This window comes from Chironomus tepperi, unplaced genomic scaffold (genome assembly GCF_022539635.2).
Source record: "Chironomus tepperi strain 1889 unplaced genomic scaffold, CSIRO-AGI_Ctep_v1 contig_445, whole genome shotgun sequence".
NCBI classification, from domain to species: Eukaryota; Metazoa; Arthropoda; class Insecta; order Diptera; family Chironomidae; genus Chironomus; species Chironomus tepperi.
This window is the reverse complement of record NW_027226567.1, coordinates 2,690,390-2,714,412: the sequence shown is the minus strand read 5'-3', so window position 1 is coordinate 2,714,412 and position 24,023 is coordinate 2,690,390. Positions and strand designations below refer to the sequence as shown.

Below are 24,023 nucleotides of genomic sequence, written 5' to 3'. Positions count from 1 at the left end.
TTTAAATTGATCGTTTCTTCTTTCAAATTTAGTCTTGTTTTTCTCTCCTTCTGATTATTTTTTCATGTGGAGCAACTTTGCCTTGCTGCTTTTTTTTTTTGGTCGGAAGGCAAAACGTGCGTTTTGCAATTTACATTTTAATTTAATAGCAGTTTTTTTGATTCTAAAACAAAATGTCTATCGAATTTATTTATTACTCTGATTCGCATCGCCCTTTTGTTCTGCTGAAGTTTGAATTGAATGTTCTTTAAATCTGGTTGAATTGCAGCCCGTTAGGTATGGCTGAGGGTAATTTGGAGGTGCTTTTGAACGTAATGAAGAGTGTTTTTAAACGTATTTGAGTTGCTGGGTGCTTGTGAATGAATATTTTAAAAGATTTCATATTTTAAAGGACAATCTGGTTCCGATTTTCTCGTATTTATGTCTTGATGACTTCAAGTTCTCATTTTTGTATTTTGTGTTGCTTCGAAATTGAAGTACTTCCAATTTTAAGGCATTGATGAATTTCTGACAGTTAGCAATCAGAAGCCTCCAGCCTTACTTACTTTGCTTGAAATTTAGACCATTTGTTGTACACAATCTACCTTTAAAAATAAGCAACTCATAAGAGAAAGAGGTTCGATCAGTTTTGCATCTTTTCTTATCTCATGCACATAATTCTAACTCTATCACTGGCTACCGCTTGGCCTTTTCCCAGTATTTAGTGTAACACTATCTCTATTGACACCTTGTTTCCATTGAAGATTCTCAAGATCGGGACCAAAACTTCCCAGTCTTGTTCTTGATATTATCGAGACTTCGAACGATTTGATTGCACCTAGCCTCAACCTTGGTCTTGTTTTCGGTCTCCAAAATACGTCGAAACCAAGACTCCGGAAAACCTTACTTTCCATGACTTATTCGGTCGACCGAATTCAAATTCCAATAAAACCTCAAAATTCCTCTCAAAAATATCCGGAAAATTCACAGATTTCAAGACGCCGTCAAGATATCTCCTCAGAATCTTGTCAGATTTCATCAAAAACAATCAGCACTTTATTGTGTTTAAATCACAAATCATCAATCATGCTGCTCAATCATCTTGATCCGGCAATATGTGAATCATTCAGATTCTAATAAACAATGCTGAACCCGGAGCTTTAGATAACATCTTCAAACACAGAATCAATAATTAAATCTAATAGATTAATTGAAATTCACTTCACATATGCTCTGCATCTCGAGGAATTAAAATTGAAAAGCATTCCAAAATCGAAAGTTCTCAAAATAAAGATGAAATTCTCACAGAACCGGAACATGATTCATAATGTGAATTATTAAGATTGAATTAATTTGAATATTGATAAATTGTAGCTTCATTCAGACTGATATTTATCACATTTTACAACATTTTATGATGAACAGATTCCATAAATTGCTTGATTTTTGGAGTATTTTGAAGGCTAAGGAAGTAAAATTGTAAAAATTAAACTAAAATGGCTTTAAAGTGTATGAATTGATTGAAAATAAGAATTCTAAAATCCATGAACTTTGCATATCGTTCTATCCTTCAATCTACAGCATTACTATCCCAAATATGGATTATAAATCATATCATCAACCTTACTAACTAAAAATCTAACAAAGTCATCACAAAAGTCCCAAAATAACCATTAATTCACATCCAAAAAACAATATAGTCCACAACAATAAGTCACATTTGTCAAAAAATCATCAAAAATCTGTCAAGCAAACAAAAGACTTCGACGACAGCACAAGGGAGGAACTATACCGTGTCTACACACTCACTGAATAATAACAATAAAGTAAGGTAAATAAGTGAGAAAAATTTGTTTGAAATGATTCATTAACATGCAGTCACAAAGTGGCGTTATGGATGACTTCGTTCAACATTTTTCACGGTCAATGAGTAATTAAATTTAATTTTCACTTAAACGCATAATTAACAGTGTAAATTATATGGCTAAGTGGGTGGGGTGATGAGGGATATGAATTGGAAAATTGAAGAGATTTTAGGGTAGGATGAGCTTGAAGTGGACTGGATGAATGCTGAGATTTGAGAATTTTCTGGATAAAATTTAAATTTTGAATGAATTTTATTAAAAATTTGAATTTTTGATTTTTGTTTTTAAAAATTTTAAATTTCATTTTTAAACTTTTTGAATTTTTAATTTGACTTTATTGAAATTTATAATTTTTTATTCAAAATTTTACATTTTTTGATTGAAAATTGTCAACTTTTTATTAAAATTTAAAAAATTTTTGCCGAATTTTTATAATAAAAATTTATTTTTTCAATTAAAATAATAATTAAAATTCAAAACCAAATCTGCCGGAAGTCACTTACAGCATCACAACTTAATAAAACAGTTAATAATTAAATCCTCTTTTTAAATACCTAAATCACCTCACATGCTTTGCAACAAAAAAGTATCAAAGTGCAAATAGAATATACTTAACCTTTAAAATCATTAACTGCCATGAATTTTAATGTTTATTAATCGATTCTTGACATTTCAACCCTCTTTAAAATTATAATTTAGTATCAATAAATTAATAAAGCACCTTCATTTGCTTGTTATTTATTAGACCTTAATCTGACGTTTATTGCAACAAAATAATATTCAAAAATTAAAAATTCATCAATTTTTGACTAAATTTGAATTTAATTTGTTCGATAAATATGTCTTTGCGCTCAAATGTGGTAAGCAGGTGCCAAAAACAAATTTAAATTTTGTGTCTTTTGAGGAGTTTGGGACATGTTTTGTGTCATGCTTAACTTTTGCAACAATGATGTACGATGCGTTTGATATTAATGAGTTTTTGAGTTTAATTTATTTGATAAAAAAATGTCAAAAAATTAAATAATTATCGTTCAAGGTTTTTGACATTAATTATACAGGCTTACACCTTTGAAGTGCATAATTCTGATTACAATGTTTTCAATGCTGGCAATTGAAGCAAGTGCGATGCCAAAAGGACTATTTATTGACAAATTATGTCTGTTTCAAGCCTAATTGACATGTGTAATTGCTGAACAGAGTGGAATTTTGAGTATAGAGTCATAAAAAGTCGAGAATTTGCTAATTCTAGAGTAAAACTTCAGTAGCCAAGTGGTTAAATATCAAAAAGTGGAATTTGGGGTATTGATCCATATATGAGAGAATCTGCAAGTGCGAGAGAAAGGTTTCAGTGACCGAGTTGATAGAAAATAGATAGAATATCTGTATCACTCATTTGTGATAATTTGGGTTCGATTTTCATCCGAGATTGTTCTCTCAATCGTTATATAGAGCAATGTTAGGCAATCTATGTGCTACGTCACGATAATGTGCGGCCAAAGAGCTTTGGAAATGCCAAGAACCGTATGATTTGTATGTTTTCTGTCGAGGTTTAACAACAAGGTATGCATAGGAAAATAACAGGATGCGCACAACTGATATATAATGTTGTAGATATGACAAGGATTCGCGGAATATTCAGGACATTAAAATGAAATTATTGATTTAAATTAGAATTGGATATTATTCAAAATGTTCTAATTTTTCACTCACTAACTTCTCTTGACCCTTCTCGTCAATTCATAAATTCAAGAAATTCTAAAAAAATCTAAAACAAACCTGCAAAATGACTCCACAAATCTCAATACAGAACAATATCTAAACAATTACACTTTCATACATAATTTCCCAGCATTTAACTGTCATCTCCTTATTGCGTAGCAATTTATTTCACTGAAAATGAATCTTGGCATCATTTAGCATTTATTTAAATGTAAATTAATTTTCATCATTAAAATTTTAAATTTTCCGCCTGTTTGTTTTCGAAATTACACAAAAATTACACTTAAATGCTACCTTTAAATATGAAAAAATTTTCACCTCCAGTACAAGTTAAGTCTCGTGAGAGTAACTGAGACTGAAATTGAGAGCGAAGATCAACAAAGAGACTGAAGATCAAATTTGATCTTGACTTGTTCCTTACTTCATTCATTAATTTTTTCAATATATATATTTTAAAAATACACAGACAACAAATTCGAAGGCGGAGTTGAGATATTCTATAAGTGTAGCTTGGTTGTGGATGTAGATGTGCACATACATTCGAAGCTTACCTGTTATTAACAATTTTAAAACACTTTGTGTCTTTACACTTGTGCTATGAAAATTGAATTGAAAGAAATGAAAAAGAAAAAAAAAACAACAAAATTACACAAAACGACAGAAATTTTTTTTCAGAGTATTTCAAATTGAAACAAGGAATAAGTCGCGCGCAAAATAAGCGATATTTACACGATCGTCGTTCGATTTGTAGAAAAAAAGCAGCTAAAAACTAAGTAAAAAAGTCCAGTAGTAAATGATATTAAATATATATAATTTTTTGTACTTGTGCGAGTTAGAAGGTCACGGCTTGTGATGGATCTTAATAATTCTCATGTCCAGTATTTGTTTGGTTGCTTAACAAAACAGGCCATCGATGGTTTATTGGTTGATTTTGTTATTGTGTAAATCGTGTGCTTTTTTTTTGAGGATCGGAACTTTTTTTTAATGTGAAGAATTTTAAATGACTTTTTTGATGACTTTAATTTATCTTGTTTAAATGATAATTTGAAAGAAATTTTCAAATCACAGCAATCAATGAATAAATTTGAATATTTTTGCAAAAATTTAAAAAAAAAATTGAACGAATAAATTTTATTGAAATTTATGAAGCTTAAGAACTTTTAAAGCTTTAATTAAAAGTTGATAATTTGTGAATAAATTTGAATAAATTATAAAATTCATCAGTGCAACTTCATTCATTAATTGTGTAAGATTATCGCAAAACTGCAAGTTATCCGGCAAATTTGACTGCAAATTCAAACTAAACAATTAATTGTCATTAATTTTTCAATTCCGAAAAGTCAAAGTAACCTGTGAATTTTTTATAAACAATTGCAAGTGAAACTGAGCGACTTCTTGTGAAGCTTAAAGCTTTTGTCGTGTGAATTTTGCTGTAATTCTAATTACCGCAAAGTCATCAGAGGAACTGAAGACGTTTTCAAGTTCAAATCTACTTTAATTTATGGAAATAAGAAGCGAATTGGAAGCGGATGAATCAAAAGTTATACGGAAGATTTGAAAATTGAATTTTGCAATTGTTTTAAGGGATTTGATGAAGATATAAATAGAATTGTAGTTGATTAAGCTTGGAACAACATTGGAGCATCGATATAGACAAGATTGCAGTGTTCTTGGCTTCAACCGATTAAAATTGAGACTGTATTACAGAGCTTCAAGATTTTAGCAAAAATATCAACTCAAACCCTTCAATTTGAGACTTTATCCGAATGATCATCAATCTGACAATCAGAATATTTCTGTAAAATAGATATTAAGGACAGAGAATTCGAAAATCGAAAGAATCATTAAAAATTTCGATTAAAACAGCTCCAAAAACTTTAGTGGATCAATAAATTAACAACTCAATTTCCAATTCAAATTGTCATCATCAAAATATTTTTAATAATCTCAAAAAATCCATCAAAATCTCCCAAAAAAGAATTCTCATCATCAATATAGCAAGTGCTAAAAACAAATTAAGGAAATAAAGCACAAACTCAGCAAGCGAGAAAAATTTCATACAAAAGCTAATTAATTCAAATCAATAATCATCATAGAGACTCCAATAAAGCAATTTCAAGTCTACCTATAAATTCATCAATATTCACAATTTTTATTTCAACTATCAATCATATAATTTGATGAGCTCTTATAAATAACCATTACAATCAAGTTAATATGGGCAATATTGCGATAGCAATTTCAAATCGCGACAATAATTCATAAATATTTATAAAACAACAGGCAAGTTGAACAGCAACAGCAAAAAAATCATAGTTTTACAAGTGAATTATCACCCAATGTTGATGTGCACATGTTGTGAGAGCCATATCTGTGTTTTATAATCCATCGACCATATTTTACGCATCTCACAATTGACAATAAAGTGAATTATTGCTACATCAAGCAATTTAATTGAAATTCTAGAAGCAGATATATCCATTTAAAGCCATGGAAACGCAAGTTCTCATACCGCAAGAATTTTCACTTGTCTTGACAGCACCTGGTGGCAAAAAGTCGAGAGAACAAGTCGCATCGGTGTTTTCAACAGTACGTATACAACAAAATACTGTATTCTATCCATTTCAAGGCACTGTACGGACCGATAAATTAGAGATTCATTCATATCTTGATGAACATGATGTAAGTATATTTATCCTTAATTTCTTACTTATTTTCTCATACATACGTACCCCAGACACTTATTAAAAGGCGAAGAAACAGGTCATTATTGTATAAGGTGCATAATTGTTGCTTCATAATTTATTATAATGCATGGAAAATTATCCTCCCATGACGACTTATGGGAACTGAAGATCAAGTAACGTCTTCTAACCGTCTTTAACTGTCTTCATCTCTCCCCCTTTTGTTGTTCTTATTACGTCTTTTGCCACCCTTGACTAATTTTCTTCAAGACGCTTTTTTATTCCATTCTAGAATTGCTGTACTTATTTATACATGTATGATAATAATGGATGAGTGAGCTTCATGGGAACGTGAGCCTTAAACCACATAAAAATGTTTTTATGTAAACAGATACATCCAACATAAAATATTTCATAATATGCTGAAAAATGAAAGTTTTATGTTGGTGACTTTTTTTATTCGCATAAGAACGATTGGTGTGTGGTTTTATGGCTGTTTTATTCTTTGGGAAAATGAGAGTGACGTGGAATTAATTTTTGATTTAATTTGGATTTATGGGAGGTATGAGTTGGATAGGACTTAATGAAATTGACATTTTTAATGTATTTCTTGTTGATTTTCCGAATGACACAATGTGACAAATTGAATATTTCCACGTAATAATGGGTCAAAACGGCCGTCATTTTGTCAACAGGGATACTTTGCCTTTTACCATTAAAACGGCATTCATAGATAAATCTTGTAGTATTCAGGCTTGTGTTCTTGGCTGGAGGATTCGTCACTTTTTGTTGAAACATCATTTTGATACTTAATATCTTAAAATCTTGACTGTTTATCGTAGTAGGAACACTTTACCTACAACGTGCTTCTCGAATTAGCTTCCTACGATTAACTGTCTAATGCTCTTACCACCAAGCTATAGAGATTGTTCGAAGTACTTGACAGAATGGCAATTTAAGCTATTTATTACTCTATTTTGAAGGTTTGGGTCCGTTCACTTATTACCAGAGCTCGAAGTTGACTCGAATTGTCTATGCAATACCAAATCTGAGTCGACTTCGAGTTCTGCTTAATACGTAACGTAAAAAAAAATCCTTTTTGACTTCCACCCCCCAAAGAGCATTACATAATAAGTGAATGACTCTTTTCTAGACAGTTTAAAGACCTTTATCGTTGATGTACCTTTGCTTAGAAGTTCCAACACTTTCAATGTCCAACATTTTAATTGCAACTCTTATTCAGACAGATTCTTAGAGTTTGAATTCAATAAAACTCTCAAATTAGGGCTCTAAAGTCGCTCAACAACTCCAAATATGCAATCAGCTCATTCACATTACACACTCTTACTCGTAAGCATGCAAAACAAAATCGCATAACAGTAGAATATATCATGCAAAAATGCTGATAACAAAACTCGCATATTCAATAACAGCAATTTACATGCATAGCTATTTCATATACTCACTCTAATTGATTCAGATTTAATGAATGAACAAACTCAGTCTTTCATCATATAGACAGCAAAAAAAAAAAAAATAACATTTACTAATTCAATTATATTTAACTAATGAAATGAATTTAATTTTCATTTAATTTTCCCTCCTTTTTCTGCTTAGTGTGATGATGATAATTTTTAAACTCTAATGCTGCATATTTATTGCGAGTTTTTTTAATTGGCTGCATATAAAAGAGGCATTTGTGTAAAATGCAATTAAAAGAAATTGTTGAGGTAAAAAAGAAAAGAAGTTGTTAAACGATTAAATTAAAGAAATTTCCTTTCTGGTAATTAATTAGGTGTAAATACGACCTAACTGGGGCAATTTTATGGTTAAGTGTTGTGATTATCTGTTGGAATTGTTTTGTGGATTTGAATTGAACGCTGTTGAGATTTATTATGAGGTTTTTTGCGATTTGTGACTTAGGTCTTGATGATCTGGGGCTGATTGCTCGTCATTTTATGAAGGATATCCTTATGTGGTAGTCTAGGGTGTAGCCTGGAATGTCTCGAGTCACTATGAATCACTTTAGGAACTTCTGCATTCAAGAGGGTCTAGAACGACTCACTTGAATCTAAAATTTGCAGGACAGATCAATTGACATGCATAGTCTTCTTCAGATGGCGGCTAAAGCTGGCTCTGTTGCTGGTTTCCGTCTGCCAGTTACCAATACCAAGTGCAATGAGCAATGAACTACTGAAATGAACAAACAGGCAAAGAGCATGCGCTCATGATACAAAAATGCCACTACGGTACCTAAAAGCGGCATCTTTGCCTGCTACTGAACTCTGTTCTTTGCCAAGTAGCTCTGTTCTCTCTCCAAGAGTTCTTTGAATCATTTGAAGCTAATTTCAAGGCATTGAATGACTCATTGCAGTTTTTGGCACTTAATGCTGCATTTTTAATTCACCAAGCACAGCCCATGCCGAAAATATTCACCATTACTCATCCAAATTCCAAAAAATTACAATAATATAGTTCACTTCCCAACTCAATATGACTCACTGCATAAACTTTCCATGCCAACTTCTTTTAACAATTTCATGACAATTCTCTTAACATTGTCACTATTTTAACGATTAAAATACAAATGAACACTTACCGATCTCCATTATACTCAATCTTGTCCAGATTAATCCTCGCATTTGCTAGCTAAGAGAGACTAACGATTACCAACAAATTGATTCAGCACTGCTGCTTGTTGATTACAACATTTGATACAAATGATTTAAACTGCCATGTCTTTAACGCGACTCTTTTATTTTTTTTTTAAAACCTTATTTATTGAGTTCAATCAATTAAGTCATTAATGAATGGGTGCTTAAGATGAGAAATGCAGAGAGAATTGAAGAAATATTCCAGTAGCTATCACTTATTAATTAATTAATCTGCTTTTATTTCTCCTCAACTCGGTGTTTTGTTTCTCGCTTTATTTAGGAGAAATGAGAATCAACTGACTATTAGGGCGATATATTGTGTATCATCTAAGACCTGTCTGTTTAATCCACATAAATAATTAATTATAGAAAAAAAAGCTGAAAATCTTGGCGCTTTAAGGTGCCTCATTAATCCCCACAAAAAAATAGTGTGTATTTTGAGGCTGTATTAATATTTTATGTTAAATCGATGGCTTATCAATATAATTTTCTTATTACTTTTTTTCGAGTCGGCTTTATTGTGTTTGGAGATTAATTTAAATATATTTGAGGATTATAAGTTTGAAAATCCCATGGAGATAGTGGACCAAAGTGTGTTCTTAATTAAATGACTTTTTTTTTCTTAATGACATGAAAGATGTGGCGTTTTATTTTGGGGATTTAAAACAGTTGTGGGTATGAAAAATTGATAATTTTGCATGGTTAAGTCGGTGGAGAGTGGCGACAGTAGCAGGGTATTAGAGTTGTGGATAAGGAAGTTGTGGTTTTGGATTTTTGGTTAGTCAATGATGCTTTGAACAGAGCTCGGGGTCGTTTTGAATTTCATATGGAGTCGAGTTGACTCAAGTCGACTTTTCCATACAAAATCCGAGTCGACTTCGAGCTCTAGCTTTGAATGATGATTAAGTCACCCTGCAGGGCCCTGGAGGCTGATGCTTAACAGACTAAGAGCATGTTTTCCTGGTACAGAGAGTACACAACGATACTTAAAAGAGGTTTATTTGCCTCTTACTCTAAGACTTGCAGATACGATTACATTTGATTCAATAACTTACATAAATCAAGAGCGTAGCCAGAAAAATCTTGAATATGCACGTTATTTTGGGATTTATTGAAATTTTTTCCTAGCAAGTTGAAAGAATCAATCAGTCGGAAGGGGTTTTGACCCCAAAAATGAGCCCTTGATCAGAACCCTTTGCTATACTACTGCTACAAATTCGAATCTGCTTTGTCACTCCTTAATCATCATTTACTCTTAAATGACACAGGACATTACCTGGATTAATGACTACCTAATTGAATTTCACATCCAAATGACTTGGCTTGTTAGCTTAAGGAAGTGATATAATCCTATATTCACAAACAATATTAACAGCATTTCAATCACCTCTTTTTTTTTGTTATTTTAAAGAATATTAATAACATTTTAATTACGCATGACAGAAATCCCATCTAGTTTCGTAACTATTAATTTTCAGTAGCTGCAAATCCCAAATTTATAAAAATGTCAAAAAGCATTTTTTTAAATTAATGAACTTTTCAATAAAATGCACGTCAACATCAATGAAGCAACACACAACAAAAAAACTCGATTTTCTTCATCTTATTCCAAAAAGGCTTCTTCTTAATCATGCAAACTCGTTAATAATTAACTTGTTAAAACTAAACTAAACGTAATCAATAATAAAAAATCAAGAAATTCGATAATAATCGATTAATTTAAATATGATATGAGAAGGTCGTCATATCAAATTCGTGATCGAATATTTTTTGGACATGCGACACGATTGTTTTTTTTTTTTTTTTCTTTAAAGATATCACTTGTAGCATGTACGAGAGAATATAATACACAAAAAAAAAGAAATAACAAACATGTCACCCCGCATGAAACTTGATAGATTAATGCGATCACCAAAAAGTATATATGTCCGTTAACCGCACCATTTCGTCAAATAAAATATTTGCGTGTGACCAGAAAGCAACAACAACAACAAAATATTAAGTTGAGACTCAAGAATAAGACATTCGATCAAAGATAAAATGTCATTTTTTTTTTGCTCTGTCGTGTGTATAGATTTTTTTATTATTATTTATTTAATTTGCATACATCAATTAACGTACAATTTGTTCGTATGGCCTTTTACTTTTTGGAAAGCTTTTGTGACTGCGCTGCGCTACAATATGGAAACTTGATTTTTCCAAATAGCTTTGATTTATTGTATAATAATTATAGTTGGATTCAATTAGCGTTGGTTAAATTAATATATTCCTTGGGGCTTTATTGTCGGGTTTGTATGATTGGTAGTGTGGTAGCTGAGATTTGTGGAGATATTGAAGTTTAGTGGTCATAAGCCTATATTCAGGATCTTGGATTAGCCATATTTGAAATTTTCAAACGGTTCTTTTGATTTTGTATCGATTTTAAATTCATTGAGAGGTTATTAGGGTTTATTCAAAAGTGAAGACCTACAGCCTTTGACGAACTAAAAGGTTCAGCCGAAAATTGCAAGACTAGGCAGTTAAAATGCAAGAAATGAAGGCTTGTGTGTCCTAAAGGCAGGAAACAAGGAACTGTGCATCTAAAACGCAAGAAATGCAGGTCTGCGCATCTTAACCCCAGAAAATGTTGGTCTGTGTATTCTAAATACAGGAAACAAGGGTCTGTGCATCTAGAATGTAGAAAAATGGAAGTCAGTTATTCTAAAACACAGAAAATGCAGGTCAATGCATTAAAAACGTAGGAAATGTAGACCTACTCATTTAAAAGGCAGACAATGAAAGTCTGTGCATTTGAAATTTTGGAAATCCAGGTCTGTGTGTTTGAAACGTAATAAATAGAAGCCTACACATTCAAAAGGATAGGAAATCCAGGCCTACGATACCATATCCAACCCTATATCTAACCCTAGGAAGGATGGACTTACGTCAAAATCGTAGAAAATCATTCATGCTTCAAGGATATTAACAGAATAATCTGCAGAATCATTGGAATAAATTAATAATTCTAGATCCTTAGTACAAACGGGGCCTACAATCCTTGAAGGATGCCCTGTGTTCCTAAAGCCTCGCCTTTCCCTACCTGGCTACATCCCTGAATTTTAACAATATCTCACAAAAAACACACAATAAATTGCCACTCAATATTGCCCCTAAAGCACCCAATACCGGTCCATTCACCAAGTATAATCAATTTACATTCATTTCTGATTAAATTGAACAAGAAATTCATTAAAAATCCATTGTAATTTGCATAAATGGAGAAAACGAGTTAAGAAACAAAAGCGTAAAGCTTGCTAATGTCTTTTTATCAGTTCAAGTATAACACAGAAAATATCTAACAATATTAATAATTTAAATTTGTTGCCCCTAATAGATTGATGTGCATAACAAATTAATGCAATTAAAATTCGCTATTGATCGTATATACGGAAAAGCTGAAATTATTAAAATGCAAGTACAATATTGTTTATTAGAGGTGGAAACAAGCGATACAATAAAAAAAAACTACTACTGCATTTAAAATGCAGTTAAGCACTCGCAATACGGCACCGAGATTTTTTATAGTTTTACTAAAATTGAAAGGCAAAAAAATAGCATTTAAATTCATTCTGAGCTATTTGCAATTTTAATCAGATTAGGTATGCAGGAAAATAAAAATAAAAAAATAAAATTGTTCTTTGAAAATTATGGGAAACGGCTAGTTGGATACGAGATTTATGAGAATGATCGAAAATTTGCATGAATGAAAGGTACTTGGTTGGACGTTAATCGATGAATTTGTGAATTGAGAATGTCTAATAATTTGTATATCGAGTCAGGAGGAAGTGAGTATATGTGAGAATGAGGTCTGTTAGACATGAATGTTTAGGATTTGATTAATACTTGTGTAGTACATTGTTGCATATTTAATGGGGATTTAGCTAGATCAGTTTGTGAACTGAATTGGTTTGGTGGTTTGATACTGTAGATTCTTGACAATGTCAAGTTGAAAATGCAATCAAGAGTTCGAATCTCATCAGAACAGTTTATTGGATCAATCTTGAATCAATTTAGCAAATTTTGTATTTTGTCGTGAAAATGGATCGATATTAGCCGTCACGTAATCGTCAGGGGGAGAACCTTTAGTTCTTGATGTCGAAAATTCGATGTAGCGGCTCCTTAGTGAATTCCTTAGTGCTGATCGGTGGATTTATTGTATTTTTTGAAATTTATAAATACCAAATAATTTGCTCGAATTGCATATTGCGTAAAAATGGGTCAAAATTCAGCACTAGGCCAAATTTGATGAAATCGAGCGTCAAACCGAAGACAAGCCAGCCTCAGAACAGAATCAAGTCGGCCTGAAACCGTATTTTCAGCCAATTCTGCGCTGTGTGCTTTCTAAGTAAGAATCAAACCTGATTTGGTCACAAAAATTCGACTTCACCTCACTTTATTCCTTTTCTACCCTAAGAAATCCTAATCTATACCGCAAAATGACTTTCAAAATAACGCACGTGTCTCCGACTTCAATTCTCCAGCTTCAATTCAATAGAAAATTTCAAATTTAATGCTTTCAAATTCTCAACTCTATTTTCCATTTACCGATTAGCTACAAATTTCAATTCTTTAAATAAAATTCCAATTTATTATCAAAATTGAACAATAAAAGCCACTTTAAAATGCCATGAAGAAAATAATCAGAGCACAAAAGTTGGCAAACAATAAAGCGTGTTTTTTAGTGCCGAAGCAGGTTCTATTGTAAGTTTCTGATGCAATATTGCTTAGTTGATACAATTAGCAGCTGTAAATAATTAAAATGTGTCCCGAGGATATGTCGGTGAACATTTCCGGGCAATGTCTATAATTTGCAGTTGCAGACTCATCTCTGCTGTCAAATTTCGTGTTGGATGAAAATAAAGACACAGAAAAGAGGAACCAAAAGAGGAATTTGATGTCAAATCTTTTTTTTTTGCCTCAAAAAAACCGCACAAAGCATAAAAGAAGGAACAAGAAATAATGTTGAGATAATCAATCAAAAAATTGGAACCGTCTAATTGATTTCTTCTGTAGTGTTGATGAGGGTCCAAAAAAAATACGTAAAGTCAAATAATTATTTTGAGGTGATCATTAACAGTCAATGAAATATGAGAAATATTATGAATCGATATATTACATTTTGTGGTAAACTAAGGCTATATATCGAGCAAAAAAAAAAAATACAATCCGTAATGCGATCATATTAACTACAGGCAATTATTATTATTTGTATGATTCGTAAAATACTTTATGCTTCGTTTCTTTTTTATAAGCGTGAAAAAATGTATCTCAATTTATGTTGCGTTAGTGCTTTGCTTTGGTAATGATTTTAAAATTATGTACATGAAAATGGTTGATAAATAATTTATTGTAATAGGGAATTTAAATATGTGTATGCTGTGAGGTATTTTGACATTGTTTAAGAAAGTAGCAATTGTGACATTAGAGATATAAATTATTTTTGGAGGTAGTTTGGATTGGTTGGTGTTGTGGTTAAGGGAATTTAAGAGTTGATTTGAGGTATTGTAGATAGCATGGTCTTGGTGGGGATTTAGAAGAGAATTAGAAAGGTTAAGTGGCCAAAATAAGTTAACTGGTCTATAATCCCCTTACAGAAAATGAGCGTACTCACCTAATTGATCGTCCTTTTGATTAAAATCAACAAATATGATCAATACTCAAGAGCAAGATCCTTATCTGTTCGGAATCAGTAAAGGATCTTCTAATCCACATATATTTAGCTCTAGGATTGATTAAAATAGTGTAAAGCTTGGCTTTCAAGACAAAAATGTTGCAAATTCCCACTCACTAAATCATTTTACAGGCAACTAATCTACTTTAACGTCATGCTTTCCATAGAATCTCTCAATGTATCCATCCACATGACAAATAAACCTACAAATTAATAAAAATTGAATAAGATGTTCTTGGTGGAAGCTTGTAAATTGATCTTTTCCTGACACTGCTTTCAAATGGTTCTCAAATGGATACTGCCTAATTTTCAAATCATTCTGTCTGTTTAGTTGCCTGCTGGACACTATTTAAACGTGTGCTGATCCTATTCAATTCCAAACTATTCAACAAAATCCTTACAAATCAGGAAAATACTAACAAAATCTAGTTTTCTACCCAAAATTGCCCAAATTCCCAACAAACTCAAAATTATCCTCCACTTCCCATACACCAACCTAATTAAATACCTCACCATACCCGAAAAAACACAGCAATCAAAACACACATTGCGAAAAAAAAAATAAATGTTTTGTCATCTGCTGCAACGTTTAAATTTTAAGGTGACGAGAAACTCGTTTATCATTTTTATCTCTTGCTTTATATATATTTTTTTTTTGTCTCCCATCCATTTCGCGAGTCAATTGACAGACAAACAAGACAAAAGAGAGAAGTCAGATGGTACGTGATCATTTCATTCATGACACAAAAAAAAGTTATACTTCCACTCCTTTACTCGTCATTCACTATCTCTATCTCTGTTCCTGTTTAATCCAACTGTCATAGTATCATGACAGTGTGCATCAACAACGAAAAGTCGTGACGAATGCAGTCTTAATTTTTATTTATTTTTTGCTTCTCTTCATTTGCTCGACTTTAATTTTTATTATTGTAGAAATTTTCTGGTTCAATTAATTTTTTTTTTCATCATTTCATTTCCCATTTGAATGTCGTAGGTGATCTAGAAATTGGAATTTACCTGACTTACATATTTTTTTTTTCGCTTAAAAAAATTGAAATAACTTTCACGACGAAATCAATAAATTATTTTTGCATTGACATATTTTGTGGATTTATTAATTGCGAAAAAAAATTGTTTTTAATTGGATAATACGCCTGTTTTACTGTTGGGGATATCTGGAAAATTGAGATTAAAATGTAAATTAGATTGGAAATAGAAATTAGATTGAAAATGGGATTTTACTAGGGTTTGACAAATATGCGCATATGCATGCATACATGCGCATACAGTACAAATGTATTCGCATACAGTATGCGCATACAATGCATACAAATGCATACAAATTTAAATTTTTAATTTGTTAAAAATCATTTTTTAATCTGTTAAATGAAAATTGGAGGTGAAAATCATATTTTTCAGACTTTTTCATCCTAACTTCATTAATATTGCACGGAAAAATGGGTTAATTAAGGTTTTTTATTCTAATTTAAAAAATAATATAGAACATTAGTTTTTATAGGGTTTTATTTTTCTTAAAATAAGAGAATTAACTGAGAAAATTACATTTTCTTGACTTTTCATCTTAATATTAGAAAGTTAATACTAAAAAACACATTTCTAGAGTTTTGTAAAAGTTAAATATTGAAAAATCACGAAAAATAAAAAAAAATTACAAAAGTCCTCGTGTTATTGATTGAGGGACTTAAGCGCATTTTTGACCCAGCGATCAGTAATTGATCAAAAAGTCACTTCCAGACCCACAAAAATGAGATCCAGTAAGATCCAGGTCACTTGCAGATCTAAAAACCAAGATCCAGTAAGATCCAGGTCACTTCCAGAACAAAAAAACAAGATCCAGTAAGTTCCAAGTCACCATACTAGAAATTTAACAACTTCATCCTTTAACGGATTTTCATAATTTAAACGGTCAAAAAAAATTCAAACATTGTTCAGTAAACACTGTAAAAATATAGAAAAACATTGAAGAACACTGTAAAACAATGAAAAAACGTGTTGTTGTTTTTGTTGTTGTTGTATATGAAAATGAAAAATTGTTAATTATACTATTTATGCGTTGATCTGAAACTTTTAAATGCCCAGCGCCGCAATAACTTTATGGTACTGATCTTTTAAAACCATTCCGAGCTCTCTACGATGTCTAGTTAAAAAGTTTTTAGCGTCAGCCGAACGACCGAACGAACAAAGTGATTTAATAAGCTACCTTTTTGAAAACAAGTTTCAAAAATGCGCTAAAAAATTATTAATTTGTATGCAAACAATTGTATGCAAACAATGCATATTTATGCGCATATAAGCATGTGTATGCGTATGCACGCATATGCGCATACAGTTTTTACGAACCCTAGATTTTACTATAATAAATTAGGGAAATTGGGGCGAGGAAACGGGAGTGAAGCTTGAAAAATGCAAAATTGTAAAATTTATTCTCATTTGGTAATTATTTTAGGGTCTTGACTCTATTAAACAGCATTTTGCTGTGGTATTTATAGTTTTTGATATTCAGACTCTATATCAGAGGATTAGGAGGATTACATTTGAGTCTAGACTCCAATGAAGACGACTTATTGGTCTTTTGTAGTCGAAATTAGAGTTCTTGTCAACGCTGCTCTTTATAATTGATACAAGCTAGACATACGTTAGGAAAACTTGTCGAAACATATGAAAATCAATCTAGTGAACCTAAAGAATCATTACTTAAAGCGATATGTTCTATAATGTAGTTTAAATTGTTGAATTATGTCCAAAAATCCTAAGATCCTTTAAACGCTTTGTCAAATAAGATTGGGCAATAAATGGCAGACGATTTAGATGCGCAGAACTGGAGATTTTGACTTTTCTACATAATTTCAAGAATGCAGACCTGCAATATTGGACATACCAAAATGACAAATCATATAATATTGTTAATTAAGTTAGGAATATCTGTCAAATAACTGTCTAGGTTCTTGTGTCTCTTCAGCCTCAGCTTTCCATCTTGCTAAAAAGAAAATATCCATAAAACCCCCAAATTCAGCTTGCAATTCCTCAAAACTCGTAAACTTCTCCTTCCATACACAAAGTCAATTAACGCTTTCATCCTAAAAACATTCGACAAAAACACATGCCTTCATCACATCTCCATTGAATCACCAAAACTAATCCAAAATTCCTCAGAAACAAAACAAAAAACCGCAATAAATTTTTGTTCTGTTCAAGAATCATTCACACAAGGAACAAAAAGACTAGCCAAAATGAAACAATGAAGAAACAAAATCTTTGAGTGAATCTCATAAGTATCAATCAAAAACGAATCAATACATAAAAGCTCATCATCTTTTATTCATTAGCTTGTATTTCTCCTTCTTGTTTCTGTTTCCCTTCATTCACATATTTTTCAATACAACATTTTTTGATAATATTTTCCTGACTCGATCAAATGTAAAAAAAGTAGTCACATCGAACGGGATTGTTGAAAAATGAAATTCGATACGAGAGAAAAAAATTTAAAAACAATGACTGAGCATTATGGAATATATTCATGAGTCATATAATAAATACTCGAAAAATTTATAGCTGATGTTTTGGGGATGTTGTTGTGAGGATGTGTGGCGGTTTGGGCTTTGATTTGAGTGTTCGGCGATGCTCTGACTTGGTGCTGAATTTGGATTTGATTCGGAGCTGTGCCAGATTCATGACGGCCTATTGGCAGGTTAGCAATCAATTTGTCCAATTTGTGGTCATGTCTAGAGTCAATTGGACCATTTATGCCTGCAAAAAATGAATTTATTTGAGATTTTCCGATAGATTCATTCAAAAATGCTCCATAAATTCCCAAAAACTCACTTCCTCCACCCAAACTTACACCAAAAAAAAATCAATCGTGAATGGACAAATCTGCTTCTTTTTCTTCCCTAGCAAGACATACTGAGGTTGATGTGGTTTTTATTTTGTTGCTGTATCTCTGCCTTCATATCAATATTCTTGAAATTTACTACCACTTCTTGTCGTTTAAAAGAAATTTGATAACAAAGATCTTTAGCATAACGAGATTTTTTTTTCTTCGCTTTTGCTGCCTTTTTTTCTGATGTTGGAGACGATGTTGAATATGAAAAATTTTTTTTGAAGAGGAGATTCCTTGTGGGGATTTTTGTCAGATATGTTGGGAATATTTTTGGATGTTTTGGGATATTGTGAAGATTACTTACTTACTTACTTCTTACTTCCTTGTCTGGGGCGCACGAGGGCCCATTACTGCGCGTAGGGAATGTCTGAAGACAGCTCTTTTCTTCGAAAACTTCTGCCAGCTCGGGATATTAAGGACTCTAACGTCAATCCAGGAATTCTTTGGTCTTCCTTACTTACTTACTCAGGTCAATTGTGATCCATGACCTCCCACAGGAGTCGCCTGAAGCTGGCTCTATCGCTGGTTTCCACTTGCTAATTTCCGTTACTAAGTGTGAAGCTTACAGTATAGGAAAATTGAGGTGATTATGTTATAAAGTGGCAATTGATCACTTAAAGGACCTAAGAACTAATGGAAATAAGCTGTCGATCGACAGATAGTATTAAACTTGGAATCGGGAATCACTATGATACTTAAACGTGGTCTATTTGCCTGTTAGGGATACGGTCTTATTTACTAACTGTGAGCTAGACTCAAATCGGTTGTTATATGAGCCCTGTTGAGTTATACTTTAGAGACTAGAATATTGAGCCAGTGTTCAATCTCAAGTAGAAGTTTATGTGAATCCAAGTTGATTTTTCTTCGAGTTCTGGGTAACAAGATTCAAAGCGTATTTTGCCGCAAATTCTAAATACTGTATAAGTACAGACTTTCTCAAAGAGTTCTGTATCTCCATTCTATTAAGTACAGCAAATAGCCAGCTTCTATAAGTCTATTAACTCCCATCAATTACACATCCTTCCTCAAAATATTTACATAAATCTGACAATAATTTCCTCAACGGTATCAACCTTCCTCAATCAATGCATTATAAAAAAAAAGTATCTACAGCCTACGTATCCACCAAAGAATGATTTATCTTAAGAACAATTTTTTTTTCCTCTTTAATGATATCCATACGTCGATCGTCAATAGCAGCTGCAAATCGTGTTGAATTTCACACTATCGTTTTAATAACTCGTTATAATAGGTAGCATTTGATATGAATAATTGCGAAAGTTGTTTTGATACAACATATATAATGTTAATACACATAAAGCACTATGAAATTGATATCATAGAAGATGTGGAATGAAGTAGACTGGATGTTATAAATTATATTCTACAAATCATTTTCTGTGTTGAGACTGTTTTACTGAAATCTTGACAATTTTATCACTTTGTTATGTTATGTGGCTTTATTTTGAGATTTATAGAATGACTGGAGAGTAGTAATAAAAATTGACAGTAGAAAATATCGTTCAAATCGACATTATGGATTTTCGAATTGAACCGTAAAAAAAAATAATAAGATAGATGGAAATAAAATAGAGAAATATTAAACTGGTTCAGGTCATTGTCTTTAAGTTTGAGATTTTTTGATGGAGATTTGAGAAATGTTGAGGTATTATGTCCGGGAATGAATTATTGGATTGAAGTGTTCGTTGTAGAGTACGATCTGAGATATTGATCCATATGTAGGTGAAGCAGTTAGTGAGAGTTAAGTCATCTGAGGCTGAATGGTCAGGCTAGATGCTAGAAATCTATTTCTGTCTCGTTTTTGAGGGCTAGGTTCGATTACTGAACAGAAATCGATGTTTTCAATTCTATATAAAGTGGTTACCAATTGTTGTCGATAATACAAGGATTCATTAAGGGCAGTAAGTTCTCAGGACGAAGTCGAAACAGTTGGGCATCGATTTTAAGTCATCCAGAACTCTGGATATTCATACAACGTTCATGGCATTAAGTTCTCTCATGATATTCTTTAGCTTTTGGACCTTTTTTTGAACACCATTGAACAACATTCCTCCCGAGTGGACAAAATTACGTTAAAATTAGTTGATGACAAGTCAATGTTCAGTAAATGTATAATTCTTACTTATTTTTGTCCACTTTGGCCTATATGTATCACAAAAAGTCACTCCAAAATCCCTCAACATCCAACAAATCACCCAAAAAATTCCCAAATCCCATATTACAACATTACAAACAGCTTTACATCTATTAAACATCATTTTTTTTTTATATTTCTCAAGGCAATTTCAGTATTAAACGATGAACATTATCTGAAATAGGTGGAAGCTTGAAAATAAATATTTTTTAAGTCTCACTCAGTTTATGAAAAAGACATCAAATTAAAACGATTTAAAAAATTCTATTCATTTTATTGCGTTCCATAATTCATAAATACCATGTACAAAATACAACACAAACGAAAAAAAAAAAAATTAAAGATTCTTGATTCATGTTATTTCCTGTGAACATGATGTGAAGTTTTGGGAGGTTGTGTGGATTTGTGGTGGCTTTTTGGGAAAGGTTTGGTGACATTTGATGGATCTGTCGTCTATGGCTGGCTCTATCGCTTTTCATGCGTGCTCTACCGTTGGCTTTCGTCTTCCAATTTCCAATACCCGGTGTAGTATTGTCTCTATCAACAGAAACATCCTTCCAAGAATTCTTTAGTCATCCACGTGATTTTTGACTATCTAAAAAGTCGGGTTTCAAGACCAAAAATAGATTTATGTTCTGTAAAAGTGCGGATTTTCTTATGAAAATTGATTATTATGTCTGCTGACTAAGTCAATGATGGAGCTAGGTTAAGGAAAATTTAATAAATTTCCCATTAGCGCTTTGGCTTTTTAGAGCATAAATAATAAAAATTGAGTCATGTAAAATGTAACTGCGCTGTTTAATTTACTTTGTGGTATCCCAAGTGACCTCATGACACTACTGGGCTTTAGGCTATCTTCATAAAGCTCCACTTGATTTCATAATAACCGCCTAGGTGCATAATGGCTGAACTGGGCTAAACCAGCCTAAATCATCTCCAAACATCCCACATTTTCCTTAAACAACCCAACAAAAATTACAATTAATAATTTTATTCTTACATATAAAGAAGCAATATCATTCCGGAGGCACTGAAAGCATTTTTCAACGACATATGTCTGTATGAGTGTTGATGATATAAATATTCTTTACTTTTTTTTCATAAATAGATAATCTTTGCCAACTTCAAGACAATTTTAAATGTGTTGCGTGATGATTGAGTAATTAAATTTTTTATGGTTTCTGTTCCTTTATCTTCTCATCGTTTTTATCCATTACACTTTTATAAAAAAAAAAAAATCTTTTTTTTTTTGATTCATTACGTTTAATTTAATGTGGCTGTGTTTTTCTATAGCTTGGTGTATTAAGGCGACGAACCATCCATTGCTGTGAGGGGAACAGAACATTACTCTATGACAGAAGTGCTAGTAACATGAAATTACAAAGCAATTATCTCCTCATAACAATGGTGCTTATTTCAATAGACCATTTTTCAAATGTTTTTATACAGCAACAAACTTTTTGATGTTCAATATTTTACTTAATGCTTTATTACATTAACACTTCAATCTTATGGGATATACATTGTGTATGGATTATGTCCCATTCATGGAATATTATTTAGAGAGTTTAAGTGATGTTGTTTTAGCGCGGATTATAATGGATGTTAGTTGATGAATTGCGGGTTATGTGTTTGTGTCCTAAATTACTTGATTATGTTAGGAACTACTTAGAGTATGGTGACGTTGTTGGTATGATGATTTCTCATATTAGAGAGAGCTTTGCACATATTACATTTGGAATTGGGAATTGACAAACGGTAGTCAGCGATAGAGCTAGTTTAAGGTAACATCTATGGGAATCCACAATTGATCTGTACGTTCAGCGAAGTATGTAACCCTAACAGGCAAAGAGACCGCTTTTAGGTACCGTAGTGGTCTTTCTGTAATATGAAAGCATACTCTATGTCTGTTAGGGGAAGTGTGAGAGTTGAGTAATTCTTTAAGAATTGAATCATAACTTCAGTTAGTTTTTGGGCTCAAAAGTTGATTAAAGTTGATGACATGTTCTTAATTATGGCAATTCTTCCTAGGGTTTCTGATTAACCGCGTTTTTTCATAACCGCTGTTATGCTGTTATGAAAAAACTCAAAACAGCTGTTAACGCGGTTAACAGCGGTTATTAAGAATTTTTAATAATATCACAATTTTACTATGTTAATGAGCTTTTCATTGATATATTTTCTTTTTATTTGGCTCATATGGTTGAATTAGGTTACGTAAACCTACAAAAGTAAAGATATTTATCAGAATCAAAGAAAAAGAATAACTTTTAATGATTGATGAACTCCAAAATTATTTTGACTATTGAAAATTCATAAACATTAAGGCGTTTGTAATATATTTGAAAGCAATGCTGTTTTTTTTTGCACAAAAGTTTGCGAAAGTTAAGAACACTCTCTTCGGAAGAAGAGAGAAATTTGGACCGAAATTTTCCTGATTTTTTAAAGGCAAGCAAGACGAAAATTGCCCTTAACTCCACGACAATGGCGAGATTTTGAAAAAAATTTCCCAAAATCTTTCAAGTTTTTCAAAGGAATTCTAGCATAAAATTTTTATCCAAAACTCACATTTTCTTACAAAAAAGGAGAGATTTATGAAAAAAATTAAATTTTTTTTTATTAAAATTCAAAATTTCCGTTAAAATTTTCTTATTTAAAGCCTTTACAGATAAAAATGCTGTTAACAGCGGTTAATTTTCTATAACCGCTGTTTTGCGTTAACCGCATTTTCAGGTAAAAAACTGCTGTTATGCTGTTAACGGTTAACCGCTGTCAGAAACCCTAATTCTTCCTACTTAATCAACTCATTAAGATTCAAACCCTTTCCCGCATCTCGAAAACCGCGTCAATTCTTCGCAATCCCATCCCAATATCCAATAATATTTCACAAATGATTGCCTTTATTAAGAAATTATTTTCTCATGAGATTATAAGAAATTTGAGAAGCTTTACAATCAATTTTGTGGCGAGAGTATTCAAGAATCTCATAATTCCTGGTACGTTGTCTTCACAACTCAATAATTTACAGCATTAACAACTCAAAAATGTTATTGGCTTTCTATTGACGTTTCACTGACGAGAAAGACAAAAATTTTTTATTGATTTGTGAGATTTATGGCTTAATTTTCTTCTTTTCGTTGATTTCTCTAAATATTTTGACATTTGATAGAAAAATTGACTGTGCCATAAGGTTTTATGGTTTTATTCTGATTACCGATATAATCTCTTATAGTGGTAAGTGGTATATTAAAAATTTTGGAAAGGTTGTTTGGGAAATAGGATTGGATTGAGTGCTTTGAGGCGCTTTTGTAGATACGGAAAGCTTGAAGTCAACTCTGATTTGACATGGAAAAGTC

General features: G+C 31.9%; 1 protein-coding gene across 1 annotated transcript in view; it reads left to right on the top strand.

Moving 5' to 3' along the window:
• Positions 1 to 4,818: 4,818 nt before the first annotated feature.
• LOC139098399 (uncharacterized) overlaps positions 4,819 to 24,023 on the top strand; it is a 69,311-nt gene continuing 50,106 nt past the window's right edge. Inside the window, exon 1 of the mRNA XM_070650600.1 lies at positions 4,819 to 6,245. Coding sequence (XP_070506701.1) covers positions 6,054 to 6,245 — 192 coding nt within the window. The 5' untranslated portion in view covers positions 4,819 to 6,053. The remainder of the gene's footprint in view (positions 6,246 to 24,023) is intronic.